The 18,359-nt window shown below is 39.1% G+C and overlaps 1 protein-coding gene across 1 annotated transcript; it reads right to left on the reverse strand.

Moving 5' to 3' along the window:
- Window positions 1–4,907: 4,907 nt before the first annotated feature.
- Window positions 4,908–6,099, reverse strand: LOC107227661. The gene is made up of 3 exons (XM_015668880.2): window positions 6,050–6,099; window positions 5,614–5,790; window positions 4,908–5,550 (listed from the first exon to the last, which is right to left on the reverse strand). The coding sequence occupies exons 1-3, from the start codon at window positions 6,097–6,099 to the stop codon at window positions 4,908–4,910; spliced, it is 870 nt and encodes a 289-aa protein (XP_015524366.2).
- Window positions 6,100–18,359: the final 12,260 nt, after the last annotated feature.

The raw sequence follows: 18,359 nt of genomic DNA on the forward strand, positions 1-18,359 counted from the left end.
ATATTCAGAAGATTCATAACCGCTTTTATATAGCTCTATTTGTTTTTTAAGACATAACAATGGGTATCTATTTTCTTCCATCTTTAGCACTTTTACTATCCAGCCCCATGTGAGCTTCCAAATATTATACGCTAAATCAATTCTGTTTGTCTCATACTTTACCAGATTATTCGGAGTTGTACGTTTTATACATAATATCTTCTTATAGAATTCAGTGGTGAGGCTATCAATTTCGTTTATGCATCTGAGAGCCCACACAGGGGCTGCATATAGTGCTATCGAAGAAATCATACTATCAAATAGTGTGTTAATACTATTATATCAAAATCATACATTCTAGCTTTATAAATAACTGTGTTTACGGCGCCTATTGCGGTTCTTGCTTTACTTATTGCACTCGTCATTGCCAAGCGCCCCCTTCCTGACGCTGATATAGGTATCCCAAGATATGTCAAATTTGACACTATTTCTATGTTTTTTGCATTGTAATAGAATTTAAGATTTTTTGGTATCTTTCCTGCTTTTCTGCAGTACAATATATAAGATTTGTCTACATTTACAGTTAACCCATTTTTTTCACAGTATTTGTGTAGAATTTTAAGTTTTTTCGCGACATCAGCTTTATTATTTGCAATTATTGCTAGGTCGTCAGCATATAGAAGCAATAGTACGTCAGTTAGAATGTTTAAACTTGTGCCATAGAGGCCTTCTTCCCGGAAGTATTCCTCCATGTCCGAGATAAAGAGAATAAACAAAAGGGGACTAAGGATTTCTCCTTGTAGTACCCCTTCCGTTATATCTATCCTATCCGTTAGACCCTCTGGAGTTTTTATTCTTATATGCGCCTTACCATAGAGGTCCTTCAGTATCCTTATATACTTTGCACTAACGCCCATATTTAAAAGTTTTGCCCATAAATACCTATGTATTATTGTGTCGAATGCTCTTTTTAAATCCACGAATATGATAAATAATGTACCCTTTTTTTGCCTTAGTTTTGCATGGATTAACTCAAACAGTACATGTAAGTTGTCCATACAACTTCGGTTTGACCTAAAACCCGCCTGACCTTCAGGTAGTATTTTACATTTTTCTGCCCAAGTATATAGCCTTTCAGCCAATAAAGATGTGAAAAACTTTGTTATATGGTTAACCAGAGAAATTCCCCTGTAATTCGCTGGGTCTTTCTTATCACCTTTTTTAAACAACATTGTTAATATTATACTTGACCAGCTTTCAGGGACAATTTCATCGCGCAAAATTTTATTGAAAAGACTAAGTAAGTAATATTTCCAGTTTTGCGAGCAACTCCGGTAAAATTCATTTGTGATCTTATTTTCCCCAGGCGATTTACCGTTTTTCGACTTATTAAGTACTTTATTTAATTCTTTTATAGTGAAATCCTCGTCCAAGTAAGGATCTAATACTCCCGAATATATATTACTATTTGGTTCTATCTTTTTTTGCATCTTCTCATAAAAGCTAATCCATTGTTTACCTGTTATTTCTGGTGGTACATATTTTTTAACCCTGTATTTATTTAGCGCTTTCCAAAATTCTTGGGCGTTCCTAGCATCGTTAATTTTTTCTGCTAACTTCACAAAATATTCTTTACGCTTACATTCATATAGGGCTTTATAACATTTTAAAGTTTCTCGGTACTTAATTCTATCCTGTTCCCTAAAATTATTTTTTCTGTAAATTCTCAGATTACAATTTACACTTTTCTTTAACTCTTTACATTCTTTGTCTACCCATGGTTGCTTTTCGTCTGTTTTTATATTATGTACTTCACGCACCATATTCAGCTCATATGCTGATTGGGTGATAGCCAGGTGAAACCTTTTTTCAATTTCGTCTATCGTTTCTATTTCCGTATTTAGACCCACGAGCGGCGACCACCTTAAGTGTTGTTTGTACATGAGTTTATAGTTGTTATCCCAACAATATTTGATTTGCTTACTTGGTCTCGCCCTGACTATACTATTACCATTTAAAACAAGTTTGATTGGAAAATGATCAGAAAAATTAATATTATAAAGTACCTCAAAATCCTGAATTTTTTCAAGCCCTAGTTCATTAGACAACGCGAGATCAATTATACTACTTCCCTTACCGGTGAAGGTTGGTTTCGCCGGACTATCACTTACAGTTTTACCATTTACTACTATGAAGTTATTAGTGTCAATAAAATTATTTACTGCTTCCCCTCTTTTGTTGAGCGTACAGTCGGAAAACGTTCCATCTCCGGTAAGATTTGTTTCACTTAGAATTTCATCAGGTATTTGGATAGGGTTACCTATCCTCGCGTTGTAGTCTCCCATCAAATAAATTGGCTCTGACGGAAATTGATTCACTATGCTTTCTGCTACCTCACTGAAGTTTTTTAGGTCATTATTAAAGTGCTCGTCACTTGGCCTAAGATACGTGAAACCCACTATGAATACACTACTCCGATTTACTATACGCACAAAACAGTTGTTATATGACATGTGTACTATCGTTTTATCAAGTTTCTTATTTAACAGTATTAACATTCCACCACTGGCACGCCCGTGTACGTTGTCCTTGGTTGCGTTTATCCAGGTTAGATCGTAGTTGTTTGTCCAAGCGTTTAGTGGGACTTCACTCATGGTCCATGTTTCAATGAGGCACATGATGTCGTGTGCGTTGAGTTGTGATTGACTATAAAAGTTTTTTATTCCTCTGACATTCCATACGATTAGACTAAGAGAATTCGCTTCTTGTTATTGTTGCTCCATCATTGTGATTTTGTTTTCTTGACGAGTTTTGTTCTTGTTCGGCGGTTGTGTCGGAATAAGTTCCTGAGAGCCCTCGTCCCAGGCCATCCATCTGCCATCGACGTTCACCTTATTCCAGTAAAATTTTACAGATGAGCCGGCTTCTCTTTTCGATTTTACCGCATTCCTGAGGTTCCATCTTTCACGAGCCTGGGATTCGGTAAGATCGCTTTCAACAAATATCTTTGTTCCCTTTAGCGCTGATTTTTTGTTTAACATAATTAAGTTTTTGTCTTCAGCGTTTCGTATCGTTATCTTGTAGATATTTTTGTCTACTCCCAAGATTTCCAGGTTATTGTGTGCATTGCGTAGATTGAATTTTGTTTCCAGTAGTTCGCTTACAATTTTTTCACTGTCGTTGATGTTACTGGTTGCCTTCAAACCTTTGATTACTATGTTCTGTCTTCTGCTCGCTCTATCTTTGTTCTCCTGTCGCTTTACATAGTTCACCAGATATTCAATTTCTTTTATTTGTCTTCCTCCTGCGCTTGACTGGCCTCCTTCAGCTGGTTTCTCATTTATTTTTCCTTCAAGAGCTTTCACTTTTTCTTTGATTTCACTCTGTTCTTTTTTCAGCTTATTACAGTCATTTTTAATGACATTTATTTCCTTCGCATGCTCAATCTTCATGTCGTTCAGCTTTTCTAGAAATTTTTCCTCCAGCCTGTTTAGGTTTGTGCTGCTCTCCAGCCTGAAACTCTTGATTTCCTCCAATATTTTCTCGGAAGCCATGTCCGTTGGTGGGGATGCAGCGACGGGTGAATACTCTTCCAAACTGTTGCTCAGCTCGTTGCTTTCCGTGAAAGCCTTCTTTCGCTGCGCTAGTTTTGGGGACTTTTCTGAGAAACTTTTCTCAAAACTGTCCTCTAACTCCCTTTTCCTTTTATTAAACAGTTCTTTAATTGAACCTGCTGAGTCTGAACGATGGATCAGGAAACTTTCTCGGGTTGTAGGTCTTCCAGGTCTTCGTTTTTTAAAGTTGGCGCCTACCGGTGATTTTAACTGCTTGTTGTCCACTTTTTCAGCTTGTGGTAAGACACCTACTATCGATAGTGCAGGAGCCGTTGTATCGACATTTATAGCCCTCCTACTTTCGGACATAACCTTATCTCCGGTTATGTTATTTAATTTTAGTAGTTTTAACCGATTATCACACCCGTTTTTTATTATTTATATACTAAAATACTCCTATTTTTTTTTTGCCTTTCCGATTAACTATACGATTTTGATTTTACTATACTATTTACTTGTTTTTTTCCACACTGGATGCTAACACACTAAACGTGCACATCCACACTCTATCAACTCACACATCGAACTCCATTTACAATTGTTAATATAATTATAAGAAAAATTTTTTTTTCTATTTGAATTTTCATTGTTTATTTTATAAACAATTTGTTATAAACAAATTTATATTTTCATTTTATTTTTTTTTCGTTGTTTTAAAAAATTACAAATACAGCCATGTGCATCAGAGTTGTAAAAAAAATTTTTCTCTCTTTATTATTGAATTTTAAAATACTTTACCCCAAAAAATTTTTTTTACATTTTCTAAACTTTTACAAGTGATTTTAAGAAAAGTCAAGTCTACGAAAAATGAGTTCATTAACAATTAAATAACTTAAAAGAAAATCGAGTTAAAAATTTTTTTTGGTAAGACTACATTCCTTCAAGTGTCTAGATAACACTATAATTTATTCAAATTTTTAAATTAATATTGAATGTTATAAAAAAATTGTTTCGTGTTGCATGCTTCGCTAGGCGGTGACGCCTAGGCACCGAAACGGCCGCGCGGAGCCCTATTTTCAACGTTAAATTAAAATTATAAATAATAAAGCTAGAATTCCGGGAGTACGGACTTTTTCATCGGAAATTTCCTCCTCTTTTAGGATCTTTTTTCAAAATTCATTTATCTTTTATATTTTTGAAATTATAGCTGTAAAACGGAGACTCCCTTTTTTTCTTTTCGTTTTTTGTTTATCACAATTGAAATTTTTAATGGCGGATTAATTAAAAAATACCGGTTTCATCATTTTAAATTCTGAATCCAATGCACTAATCGCCATATTTTTAAGACCATTCTAACGATTTTTCGCAGTGAACTCACTTCTCGACCAGACTAACTGGCTTACTCCTCGCGAGGTTCCGGCTCCACCCGCCTCTGGAAGTGCTGTTAATTTCCCAGATGATATCCTGATGGTCGCTATTCATGAACTCCTCATCAACCCTCCATTCGTAACCCCCCTTTGCCAGGGCGCTGCTGATGAATGTCAAGCCAATAACGGAGCTGGCGGCACCTTTCCGATAGGTGGTCACGGCACCCACGTTTATAAGTACAAGACTCAACGATGAGAGTGCTTCTTGTAAGGCTTCGCCTTTCCTGTCCGTCACTCGAATACCCCATTCAATAGAGCAGGCATTGAAGTCCCCGGCGATCGCGAGCAGGTCTTGTCTCCTTGCATCCTCTGTGAGAGAGTCCAGGAAGCTCTCGAACTCTTCTATCGGGGCGCTCGGTGGGGCATAGCAGCTATACAGGTGAACCCCGCCTACTTTGCCCTTGACGAACCATGTGGTGGGGTTTGTTGGTACCTGCTGGAATGGTAGTCTACCGCATGCCCATATGGCTGCCTTCTTTGTACTGTCGGAAATCCATGGTTGGATGTCCAGGTCACGATGCTGCTCGCACAGCATGGCCACATTAACATCCAGTTTCCTGACTCGCTGTGTCAGCAAGTCTTGGGCCGCCCTGCAGTGATTGAGATTAAGTTGCAGTACTCTCGTTTTTTCCACTTAAGACGGCTCTCCTTACATTTTGGAAGATGGGACATTTCCATTCTCTGGCTGGGTGTTTGCAGTCCTTCTGCTGGCCCTTCTCTTTGCAGAGGATGCAGTTAGGAGACTCCTCGCATCCTGTGGCGTTGTGCCCCTCTTGACCGCACCTGAAGCAGGTGTTGCTGCGGTCAATTCTCTTCCTATAGTCAAGTGCCTTGTGCCCAAAGTGCCAGCATTTGAAGCATCTTTTACGACTTTTATAAAAAAAAAAGTTGCTGTGAGGGAAGGATCGAGGAAAGATTAAATAAAGAAATGCTTGCATACATAAAGAAAAATTGACACGTTTTTTTTTTTTGTGCTCGGATATTTGCCACGACCCGCTCGCTTATTTTACGTCTTACGCTATAACGATTCACGGAGAAAAGGCCGAGAAGGAGAAGCTTCCTCAGCACGTTCGCGAAATACGAACGAACCTTTCGAAATATACCCGAGCGCTTATAGTTGACCCGTACAGTATCGCCATCACTCAGACGTAACTATCTCGCCAACTAGTTAATTTAAACGCGATAAACCAACTGCTTCAATAGCATCTACTTGGAGATACTCTCTCTCGGATGCGAACCGTTCCCCAGCCTGTGCTGATCTTACCTAGTGACACTGCTTTTCTTGCGTGAACAGCTGGTAGACAAACTACGGCAGTTTGCGTTAAAGCATAGCTTTTTCTTAGAGACTTTACCGCGTTAACGCTTAGTTCCTGCAGGTCTGGAATCCGACTCTTCAAGATAGTCACAACCCCTTTTTTGGTCGCCTAATCGTCCAAGTCCTTCACTTCTATTTCTAATAAGGGAGTTCTTATTTCAACGGTCGCCTCCTCCTTGAGAGACGCCATCTCTCTCTCTTTGGTGTTAGGAAACATGATCAGCAGGTTTCCGCCTGCTGTCTGCCTGATCTTCTCGACTTTCTCTCCAATTTCTTTCAAGGCGGGGTCGGCCTTCACCTTCTTGATGATGTCGGCGTAGCTCGCGTAATCCTCCACCTTGTAAAGTACTAACACGTTTGGCGGTAGTCTCTTCTTCCAAGGTTTGGCGATCGGGGTTGTCTTGCCCTTTCTTTTCTGTACCTCGAACCACTCTTCTTTGCTTCCTGCAGCACCGGCTGCCCTTTCTGATGGTTTGCGCTGCCGATGGCCCAAGGGGACCTCTACTATCTCCATCCTGTCGCTGGCTTCCCCTGACAAGCGGCCCGATTTACCGAGCGTTTCATCCCCAGGGTTTATGCGCCTCTGTGAAAGGATGATAGGTAGTGACGATGTCTTTCTCTTCTTCCTGTTGAGTCCGGAGTGGGCATCCTGGGCCTGCTTCGTCATTCAGGTTTCTTGCAGCCAACGCTCTTGTATCGTTGGCGTGGTCTGCGTTTCAATGGACGCCACTTCTAATTCTCCACCCAGTCTGTTATACACGATTTTCATGTCCGCCGCCATTTTCTTGATTTCCTTATGGACGTTGTTCTTCTGCTCGATAAACTGCCTGAATGCCTTGAGCAGTTGGCCCATCTTCATGTAATTTGGCGCGTAGAAACGGAGGCCCATGTTGGGGAGATCTCCTTCACTACCACTTTTTTGCGAGCACATGGGTGCTGTCAGACCCCTCCTAATCACCTTAAGTTTCGGCTCCGCTAGCACAAGACTACTATTGTGCTTCTGCATGGAGACAGTGCTGAAGGCCTGTCCCTGGAACGCCAGCGGGAGCGGGGTTTTTAGCCCGGTCCCACCAGTGTTGGATGTTGTTTGACTCTCCACTCTTACTCGTGATGATGATGATGATGCGCCCTCCCCGGAATCCGAGGGGCTTGCGTTCTCGGTCCTACCCCGAGCGGCCTCGTTCATCTCTTCTATCCCCATCCCAGTAGCATTGTCCCATCGAAGGGCCTTGGGGTCCATCCGTTCGATATCGTTCTTACAGGCGTCTGCTGACGACGGGGGGTGGCCTGCTTGATCACCAGCAGCACCCGCCGGCACTAGGGATCCGAACCCTTGTACCGTAAGTTTCCTTCTGTTTTCCTCCTCCATAATGGGTGTTTTATCGGGGTCCCTCCCCTAGGCCATCGTTTGTCACCACTCGCCCCTCGTGAACCTTACCGGCTAGGTTAAGCCTACTAGGATCCAAGGGTCCCGCCGGCGTTGCTCACACAATTCATTACAAGTGGCGTCAAGCCCCCACACAACGACAAGGTGATAGCCGGGGGGGGGGGGGGGGGGGGAGGGGGGGGGGGCGGTCCCTCAATTCCCCAACCACTGTGGTCGGCGAGACCGACAAGAGATGGCATGTCAAGGAGACTAGAGTCTCCTCGTCCGCCCGCATCCCCCCAGTCCCATCGCTGGTTGCTGTCTGCGGCGAGCCGATCTCCATAGGGACCCCCTCGCCAGGCGTTGTCTTTGCGTCCAAGTTTTTTTCTTTAATCATCTCCGTCGGTAACCCACGAGTTTGCCGGAAGGAACGGTCTAACCCCATAGAGCCTGGTATGTGGAGGTAAGGCTAATACAATGAGGGGAGGGGGTTCTCCAAGAGCCTCGTTCGAGACACTTGTGACCCCACAATAACTTACACCTTGGCGAGTTGGTCCGCGGTCGGGACTTTAGTTTCCGTGGGCCGGTTTTTACACCAGCCGGGTCCCGTATAGCCCCAGCTAACCAAGTCGTCACCCACCCCCGCCCCATGGGCCGGTTGCCAGCCGGTATCCCGGTCTCGGGTACGAGAGTTGGGGTCTTCCCTGGCCGTCCTCCTATTCGCCACCTAAAGACGCGCTCGGCTAGCACTCAACCTGAACCCCCTTTCCTCATGAGGGGTGCGAGGTCCGAGAATATAAATATAAGTTTGAATTATTATTGTGAAATCACATAAACACTAACCATTTTTATTATTATTTAATTTTTTTTTGTTGGATACATTTGAATAAAAAGTGAAATTTAATGATAAATTATATCACTATTTATATATACTCGTATATTAGGGTGGGCCAAAAAAATCAACTATTTTTTTTTTCACTTTGTACTCCGAAAACTTGGTTGGTCAAAACCTCAAAAACATTCTATCCAAGTATGAGGTCTTAATTTTAATAGGAAGGTCCTCCGCTTCGCAGTTTTCTATTTTTTTCTTATGGTGAGGAAGAAAAATACATATCTCGGTATCTACTATTTATAAAAAAAACATATATCATATTTTCGTAGGAAATTGAATTCTCTACAAAAAAGGTCTCTTACAAGTTTTTTAACACATCATCTTGTATGGGTATATAGGGGTATTAGAGCGAGAGCCCATAACACTTTTTTCATGTCTCACTTGTTCACACTCAGCAGTATAAGACTCACCCAAATCCTACCTTCCACCACACGGAGATGACTTCGCCGAACATAAATCGTGGACCAAAAGGTGGGGGCTGTGCCGGTGAAGCTATATTAAACAATCCGGGATCTAGAATTATTACTTACCGTTCGGCGTTTGTCGCAAATTACTGTAAATGAAAAAAAAGTTTGGGCGGACAGCATTGCCGAACGTGTAGAGTGGATATAACGCGAAGTGACTCTGTTTATTGTTGTAAAAAATTGTTAATAAAAAATCATAACTTCCTAACGTTCGGCATTTTGTTGATTCATTTAATTATGTACTAAAACTTGAGATAATATGATCGCCGAATATTTAGGTTGGATCGGGGGCCAGCCACCTATGCGTACTTTTGTCGTAAGGGTGTAGAGTATGCGTGTATCACACATTAATGTTCGGCTTTGATTTCATATTGTTTATCAAATAAAATGGAAGTATAAAAAATACATGCTGAACAAATTAATTGGATATTGAAGTTTGTAGACCTTAAAATCCAAGTTTAGTCAACAGTATTATTTGTTACCGTTCAGCGATGGTGTTTTATGATTAATAATAGTATAATCAACGTATCAATGTAACCCCCGAACAAAATGATGAGAAATATTTCCTGTAACTAGGGAAAAAAGAATCCATAAATAATTCCTTAATACTACGGTATAATCGACCGATTTTGTTATGTTGGGTTTGCAAAAATTCCGTAACAGATATTTTTCAATTAATTATGGTGTGCCGAACAAAGAAACGTAATCGCCGAACATTCATATTGCTAAGGGTGAATAGTTTTCGAAAAAAAAATTATGCAAATAGTAGAATATGTGAACTTTAATAACTTTTTTTTTCGGAAACTATAGAGTTCAGTAAAAAATGTTATATAATAAAAATATCTTAGAATAGATTAAAGAATATCCTCAATTTTTTTCAGAATAAAAAAAAAATTTGAAAATTTTAATGTTTTAGATATTTTGGAAAACCAAAAATCATCTCTGAAAATTTTCAAAAAAAATTGAGGGAATTCTTTGACTAATTCTAAGATATTTTGGTTCATAGATAATTTGTGCTGAACTCAATACTTTCCGAGAAAAAAATTACCTTCTATTTTTGTAGAATATTTAAGTTCTTCCGCCACATTGTAAAAAGGAGTGGTTCAATGATTACATAAAAATTCCCTGTCAAACTTTAACTATCGTGAACACCCCTGATCATGATTGCATGATGACAGCATGAGTTCTTGGCGGTAGCATTACAAGAAAAAATTCAGAAAACAAATTTTTACAAAAATTTTCACGTTTTTCATGCTTAAATCGGCCGTATTTTTTTTTTTTGATGTCTAATCAAAATTTTGAGCCCGTATTCTGACACAACAGTACCTCGTACCACCCGTTTTTTGTTTATTTCGGAGAGCACTTTTTAATTGAATTGATATATAAACCGCACCGCTGACCGCACTCGCACGTCCACGTGTTGCCTGAATCTGCCACCGAGCCGCGCCACTAGTTATCCAAGAGGCGTATACGTTTAAATTTTTCAATACTTGGCGTGGCGTGCCTTGATATTTTTTTTTTGGAATAACTTCCTTTGTATCCATCGTTTTAACGTGCAACTGGACAAATTGCTTACTATAATGGACATCTATAAAATGCAATGCATGCCGAACGGTAGGTAATTATTACGATATATGAGCATTGGGCCGACAATTTACAACTGTTTTTTACGTCATGCAGATCCATTCAAATTGTTCGGCAATAGTTAGTTTTTCATATTTTGCATTGTAATGAGTTGCTATAAAAATTCCAAAGGTAAATGTATGATACACGCATACTCTACACCCTTACGACAAAAGTACGCGTAGGTGGCTGGCCCCCGATCCAACCTAAATATTCGGCGATCATATTATCTCGAGTTTTAGTATATAATTAGATGAATTAACAAAATGCCGAACGTTAAGAAGTTATGATTTTTTATTAACAATTTTTTACAACAATAAACAGAGTCACTTCGCGTCATATCCACTCTACACGTTCGGCAATGCCGTCCGCCCAAACTTTTTTTTCATTTACAGTAATTTGCGACAAACGCCGACCTGTAAGTAATAATTCTAGATCCCGGATTTTTTAATGCAGCTTTACCGGCACAGCCCCCACCTTTTGGTCCACGATTTATGTTCGGCGAAGTCATCTCCGTGTGGTGGAAGGTAGGATTTGGGTGAGTCTTATACTGCTGAGTGTAAACAAATAAGACATGAAAAAAGTGTTATGGGCTCGCGATCTATATTGATACCGTTCGTCAATACCAATCCCTCTCTCCCATAACACGGGCCTTAAGATTCAATATTTTTGAAAAATAAAATGTGAACTGTAAAGTCTGTGAAAATATATTTTCGTAGTTATGTTGATATTCCGAAAATTGTTAATGCTTTGATTATCAGATAGTCTCCAAAAGTGTCAGATAACGCATTTTTTGGATTTCGCATTTTTATAACTTTGGAAATGAAAACTTCAAGGTGTCTGCCAGACCTGAAGATGTCGACTAAGGGTATGTTTGGATATTCGATTGAAGCGCTACCAGCTAGCTTAACGTTACACGTGCCAATCGAGAGAGAAGCGGGAACGCTACAACGGCTGAAGTGGGGACGCGTCGGATGCCTCACCTCCGGAGCTAAGGTGTCCGACACATCCCCGCCATCCTATGATGATCCTATGGCACGACGCACTTGAATACGTTCCGATATATGGGCTTAAAGCGCTGTCAGCAATCAGTTGTTCCGTTATTCGTTGCGTTAAGCGCTGTTTGAAATATCGGAACGCCTTTTGCGTATTCAACGTTTTCAGTGTTCAAAGCGATTACCGAAACGCACCCTAAATACAGATTCCACGAAAATTTCTCATTTTCATACGTGTGTAAAGATTTTACACACTATAGAACGTCAATTTTCTAAAATTTTGCATTTTTACTCTTCTCTAATACTCAGAGAGTTATAAACCTGAACATGGATGGAAATATTCACAAAAGTCCGGGCTGCATGCTAAATGTTGAACTAAAATTTCCTAGGGTGAATTTGTATTGTATATAATATTTTTCAAGTCTTAGACACTAGTATTTTTTCAATAATGTATTCCTGCGTAGGTTAATCTACAGAAACGCACACTGTTTGATCGTTCTTCAAGTGTATTTTCTATTTTTAATTTTTTTCCCGCGAATGTACAGATACGAGTGTTTTATCTATACAGTTCGTATCATATGTCGTATGTAAGTATGTAACAGCCTTTGTGCTACATGGTATAATGCTCCGTAACGCCGTTACTTGTAACTCTGCTTTCATGGCTATTCTGTTCAATTTTCTTTCAATTTTTCAATATTATATTGAGTAACAAGTGCGAAAGTCAGCGATTTCCAGCGAGTGCTGGTACATCACGAGTACCGTTGTGAACGCAGCATGACCCAAGGTGAGCGTTGTGATTACACCCGTTAGATAACAGCCATCAGCATTTGTGACACATGCAATTTTTTTAAAAAACCTGTGAAAATTCGGTTCGAGAAGCGACGAAAGTGCCACTAATAATGCGTAAAATTAGGCTAAACAAATCACATCGAACGACAGAATAAGTAAAATTGAGCTATTCGAAAGTGCGCAAGCACAAAAAAAGCTCTAATGTAAAGAGTATAGCAATCGAATTATGCGCATGCGTCAGGGTTGTCTTAGCGCTTGGGAATAGGGCACTTGACGCACGATCTACAATTTTCGAAAATCGGATATCCCAAGCAGGTGTTGGAAAAAAATGTTTTCAGGCATAACAGAAATGCTGTGCTTCACACACTGTGGCATTCTTTAGCACCTACGCACTTCCGAATAACTCAATAACACGCACTGTGTCATTAATCGTGAGTTACCTAACCTCAATTCTACTAGCTGTTACTGGAATCTCCGGTATTTTTCAAAATTAGAGTTCCCTTCACAGGTGTCCGAAGAAATAGCATGTCATATGTGCAGATGGACGATTATTGATTCGTGTGATAACATTGCTTGCTTTGTCTCATGCTGAGTCCATACTAGTAAGGTAAGTGTACCAATTATTGATACGTTTAGACCTAATTATTGGCATTTTTATTTTTCAAAATTATAAATTGTGAATTTCTCGTTGACTAAAACCAATTGCTAGAGGGTTAGATATTACAAATTTATATTTTGGTAATTGGATAACTAACGATCAAACGTATACAACTAGAAAATATCAATAATTGGGATAGGGTCAATAACTGGTACATTTACCTCAGTCTTGCAATTGTAACGCCAGCTTTCAGCCCGTGTAACCAATTTCGCGCAATTCGTTCGATCGCAGCACTTTCGCTGCCGGCTCACGCTACACATTTTGCATCCTCGAACATCACCCACTTTCCGCACTTGTAACACAAAGTACTAATTTCGCCGTATCTGGTGATGTCATTAAACTCTTCCTCTGTGAATAGTGTAAGGGGATGAAATGTAAGAGGTCTTGTGCGGCAAATCCCAGCATACGTGCAAGATCGCTTCGCTTAAAAGCATTCTCTTAAACAGTCTATTATATTATCAATAAAAAAATTCACTCCAAATTTAATGAAAAAATGCCCGTATCCTATAATTCTAGCTACAAAAATTTTACCGCAGATACGAAAAGAATATGCCAATGATGATAGAACGACCTTGGAACGTACCTATGGAGATGTTACTGATTACGCTTCGTGTTTGCAAATTAATTTGGCAGCCACTAAAGTTCTTCCGAACCAATACATATCTGAGAAAAAGTCTGACAGTGTAAAAAAGAAAAATGAGTTCTGTCTTAACGAAAGTATGGATTCGCAGAAACAAGATTCAACATTGAAACTGACCAATAGTACAATTAGTTCACCAACGGTCAAGCGTAAAAAAATTCTTAAAGTTGAGAAAAAGCAGAGAACAGGCTTATGCGCCGGTTCAGTGTTTAAGAAGACTTTGCATACCAAGTACGACGATAGCTTGTCAGTAACATCTAATGTTAAAAACAAACGGAGGAAAGGCAAGCCGAAAAGCGCTAATTCAAGGAATATCGTCATGACTACGGGCATGAATTCGACAAATGAAGGGAATTCGAAAACAACAAAACGGAAAGGTATGAAAACATGATGTATAATTTAAGATTATAAATTTCAAAAACATTAAATGAATCAATATAAGTAAAGTATGTGATCATCCGTACGTCTACCAACAATTTTCGTCTATCAAAAAATGTCGATTAACCGCGCGTACGCTTGTCGTACACGACATGCACGTTGTAGATGTACGACCACGTTTACGTAGTTATATTCTAGTCATATTGATATTGCTGTTATTCTTGTTATTACTGTTTTCACTGTTGTTGTTATCATTATGGTATATTACAGCTGAAGCTCGATCGGGACATCGCAAGCATCGGTTAATCAAGAGACTCAGTAGTCTTGCGCCAAGTACTTGAACAAAAAAATTACGCGCAGGCTGACATAGTCTCTTGACTGCGGCGAGAAGCCTAAGGTGAAAATAAGATCACATATTTCCTACGATTGGGTATTTAAAGAGCTTTCGTATAATCTTTATTTCAATGCAATCAATGAACGGAGAGATTAGATGTATAATATGTTGTATTTCTGACCTCGTCGAATCAGTCAATTGGCACAAGAATTTTCGTTTTCTTTTTAGCCAGCAGATATATAACATTGAATTGTGAGTTGTATGCGTGCGTTCCAAGTTGTTGGAATGACCTTGACAATTAGACGTGTGTGTGAAAAATGGATCAGATCCACGTGAAATGGATCCTACATCAGAAAAGATATGCTTATCCGGCAGGTTTCTGAAATTTATTTCACTGATAAGTTCAACCACCCACACGGTACATTTACTTCCAATGGACATCCATAATGGATATTTAATATCTCTATTAGCCATCCAATTCAACCAAAATACAATACATTAGAGCTCTATTACAGCTAAATATGTTGAAGGGTAAATCCATACCCTTGGCGTTCCAAGAAAAGATCGATTTGCAGTATTTTTTTTTTTTTTTACTCAAATATTGGGATAATACGGTCGAACTTTGGTACATAGTTAGTACATAGTCTTGAAATGTTACAGTTCGTTTTTCATTGAAAAATATACATAAACAACGTAGATATTGTCATTTAAACAAAGCGCTGTACCCGTCGCACGGCTCTGTCGCGTACATGATTGTGGAAACTAGATTCAACTGAAATCAAATATTGCAAATTATACTTTTAGTACAATGATAAGGCCATAAAACCGCTGGTTACTTTTTTCAAATTTTTGAAATAGCAGCAATGTCAACATTTCGAAAAAAAATTTCGATTTTCGCAAAAAAAAAAAAAAAAATGCTTCCACGTTTGTAATTAACAAGTAGAGAAATTATTTCAAACAAAAAAATCATCCGGTGGTTCTATTGAATATGTTATAAACTATGACCAGTCCAAATTAAGAGTAAATCGAACGAACAGATTTTGAGAAACGACATGCGTCAGATCGTAAAACATAGTTTCGAGATAAATGCAAAGGAACAAAGCGCATGAAATCCACCTTTTTCATATATGTATATCTTTTGCACAAATTTTGAGATCTCCCCAATATCTTTGTTGAGTTGAGATTCGCGATCAATCTTCGATGAAGAAATTTTTTTCGATGAAGAATTCGTCGAGGAAGCTCAAGGAAGGAATAAATGCCCGGTAGGCATTTCATTAGGGCGACGTTTCGGCATGGGCCTAGCCAGCCGTCTTCAGGCTATTAAGTGACGTTCCTAAGCACTTCAAATATTCGGTTCTCGGCGATCGAACAGGAAGTAATATATTTATTCATCAATTAGTAATATCACCAATATCTTTGGTGGTTCTCCATATTTTAGACTACGGAGAATACGAATACGGTATCTATTTTGTTCTGACTTTACTTTTTGTTATAAACAATTTAACTGTTTGAATAACAATTATTTTGCGTACCTTCAATCTACGGTTCCTGCGTCATATAACCAAGTCATTCGCAGCAGCAGCTATATCCTTGTTTTCAAAATACTGTCATGTCATGTTGTACTATTATCGACATCATTTGAAATAATGCTTAAACCTTTTATTCGGCGACAAAGATATAAATACACAGAAGTTTTCTCGTTTAATAAAAATATTCCAAATTTATTTATCCGAGTATCGCTTGAATTATCCACGGAACATCTGCGGTAATGATTTTTCGACCAACAACGCTTCAGTACGGAGAGAACCCCAACAACGACCACCACGGTTCGTAACACATAACGCCCGGTGAGGCCTCTAGTGGTAGAAATCAATGTACCGCATCTTCATTGAAAAAGTTTTTTTTTTTTGTAGAATTAAATTCAAAAAAAAATGCATATCTTCGAAACCAAATCCCGGCCCATTATTAAATTTACACCAATCCTTGAACACTAGGAAAGGAATATCCTCTGGAATTTTTTGCGAAATAGTTAAACCACTTTTGAGAAATCATAAAAACTAATATTCTTCGAGCTTTTAAGAAATTTTAGCGGTTTCAATAAATTTCTGGATATTTTGCCGTTAAAGTTCATTCAAAACAGAAACATTTTTTGTATGTAATTTTTTAAATACAATCAACAGTTTTGAGTTACACTTAATTGAACTTTGGACATTTTCAATTCCCGAATATATCATATCAAATTTTTAAGTTTAAACGTTGTACAGTAAAAATTTTGAAAAAATCGCAAATATTCTCGACACGTAATAGAAAGTTTTGACAAAGTTCCAACTAATTCTGAGAGGCTCAGGTTTTTGGCCAGATCGATCTGAGGTGGAATACCCCATATACAGCCAAGCTGTTTGAGACTTCAACTACTGCAAATTCATTATTGTTTATCTTTGGCGCAGAGGTCCAAATATTGGAATTGAGACCTTCGTTGTTGTTTTCTGAAGAGCCATCTAAACAGCGCTCCAATAAGTCGCTTCGAAATAAATTTCCATAAATAGGCGTGATAGCATCAACAACGACTTGAAGAAGAGATTGTTTGTCTTTGTACTGATTTAGTGAGCTACCCGCACTTGCTATTTGCCGAGGGCGCCTAGATTTTGCACCAGAAGGGCAGTAATGACGCTGTGGCTTCTTGCCGGTGAAAATTTTGCGATAAAGTGTTGAGCAAATAGCTTCCTCTCATTTTTTCAACTGCATGTGAACACCGTTCGATTGCAAGTCCATAATATACAATCAGTTCATCGATAAGCTTTCCAGTGAACTTTCTTCTTCCACCGATGCCTTTATTCTGTTTTTTTCACATTACGCAATCATGTAACCATCCTTTTTTGGACGTGCCAACACATTCTTTTTTCTTATCACTGATTTTCATACGGCTATGAGTTGGCTACACTTTTGGATATTTTGCTGTCTCCATCTCCAATATGACTGGTGTATTTGACCCCATGCGACATTTCTGATTTTGCCAACATTTTTTTCATTACATCTACCTCCAGCGTTCCAGCAGATCCTTTGTAGTTGGCTTGGCAATCGTCTTCACGGGTCGTTAGCCATTCTGCCTATTCTCCGATACCTTGTAATTTCTCCCAACATGCACAAGCATTACAATACGATGATTTTACTATGAAATCTAATACTTGATACGTATAATCCCCAATAAGAAACGCTACACCACAAGCCAAGAAAAGTCATAGTTTTGCCAAGTTCCATCCTCAGAGACAGTGAGAACTGCTAGATTTCCAAGTTCTTCATTAAATTTTTTCTCTTCTTTCACTTGACAGTACCTTTACGGCCAGAACGCCTTCGCTTCAGCATTTACGATGCATTCTAGTGTTTTGCAAGTTGATCTGTACTATAACATTGATTGCGGATAACTAAATAATGATAGCAAACGTCTGCTTTGCTTTTGTGGGGTGAATAGTTGTAAAAACTTAACTGTGGCAATACCTGGTAGCACTAATTCATATTCGAAACTTTTCTCGTGGGATTACCTGGTAGGACAAAATCATAATACCTAAAAGGTCACAGCGCACCGCCCACCGCGGACCGCTAGAGATATAACGCACAAGGACGTTCTGACCTGCTCCACTAAAATCGTAATAACTTGGTAAATTTTTGAACTTTTCTTAAATATCTGTCGCAAATGAAAGTTAAAACTCTGTGCCATAAGATAATGAAATGAACCCAACATTGATTTTTTTGAAATTTCAACGGTATAAGTCCGTCAATACCGGACGAAATTCGAGGTAAAAGATGGGGTGAATTACTGGGGGCTTGCATGGTTTGGAGCTCTCTGTTATGGCGAGAAGGAGAGCAACGATTCGCCGCTTATTGGTTGTCAATGGTACTTCCACGCATGTGCATGGATTTCATGGGCATGCAATGGATATCGGGTCT

This window comes from Neodiprion lecontei, chromosome 1 (assembly GCF_021901455.1).
Source record: "Neodiprion lecontei isolate iyNeoLeco1 chromosome 1, iyNeoLeco1.1, whole genome shotgun sequence".
Taxonomy (NCBI): Eukaryota; Metazoa; Arthropoda; class Insecta; order Hymenoptera; family Diprionidae; genus Neodiprion; species Neodiprion lecontei.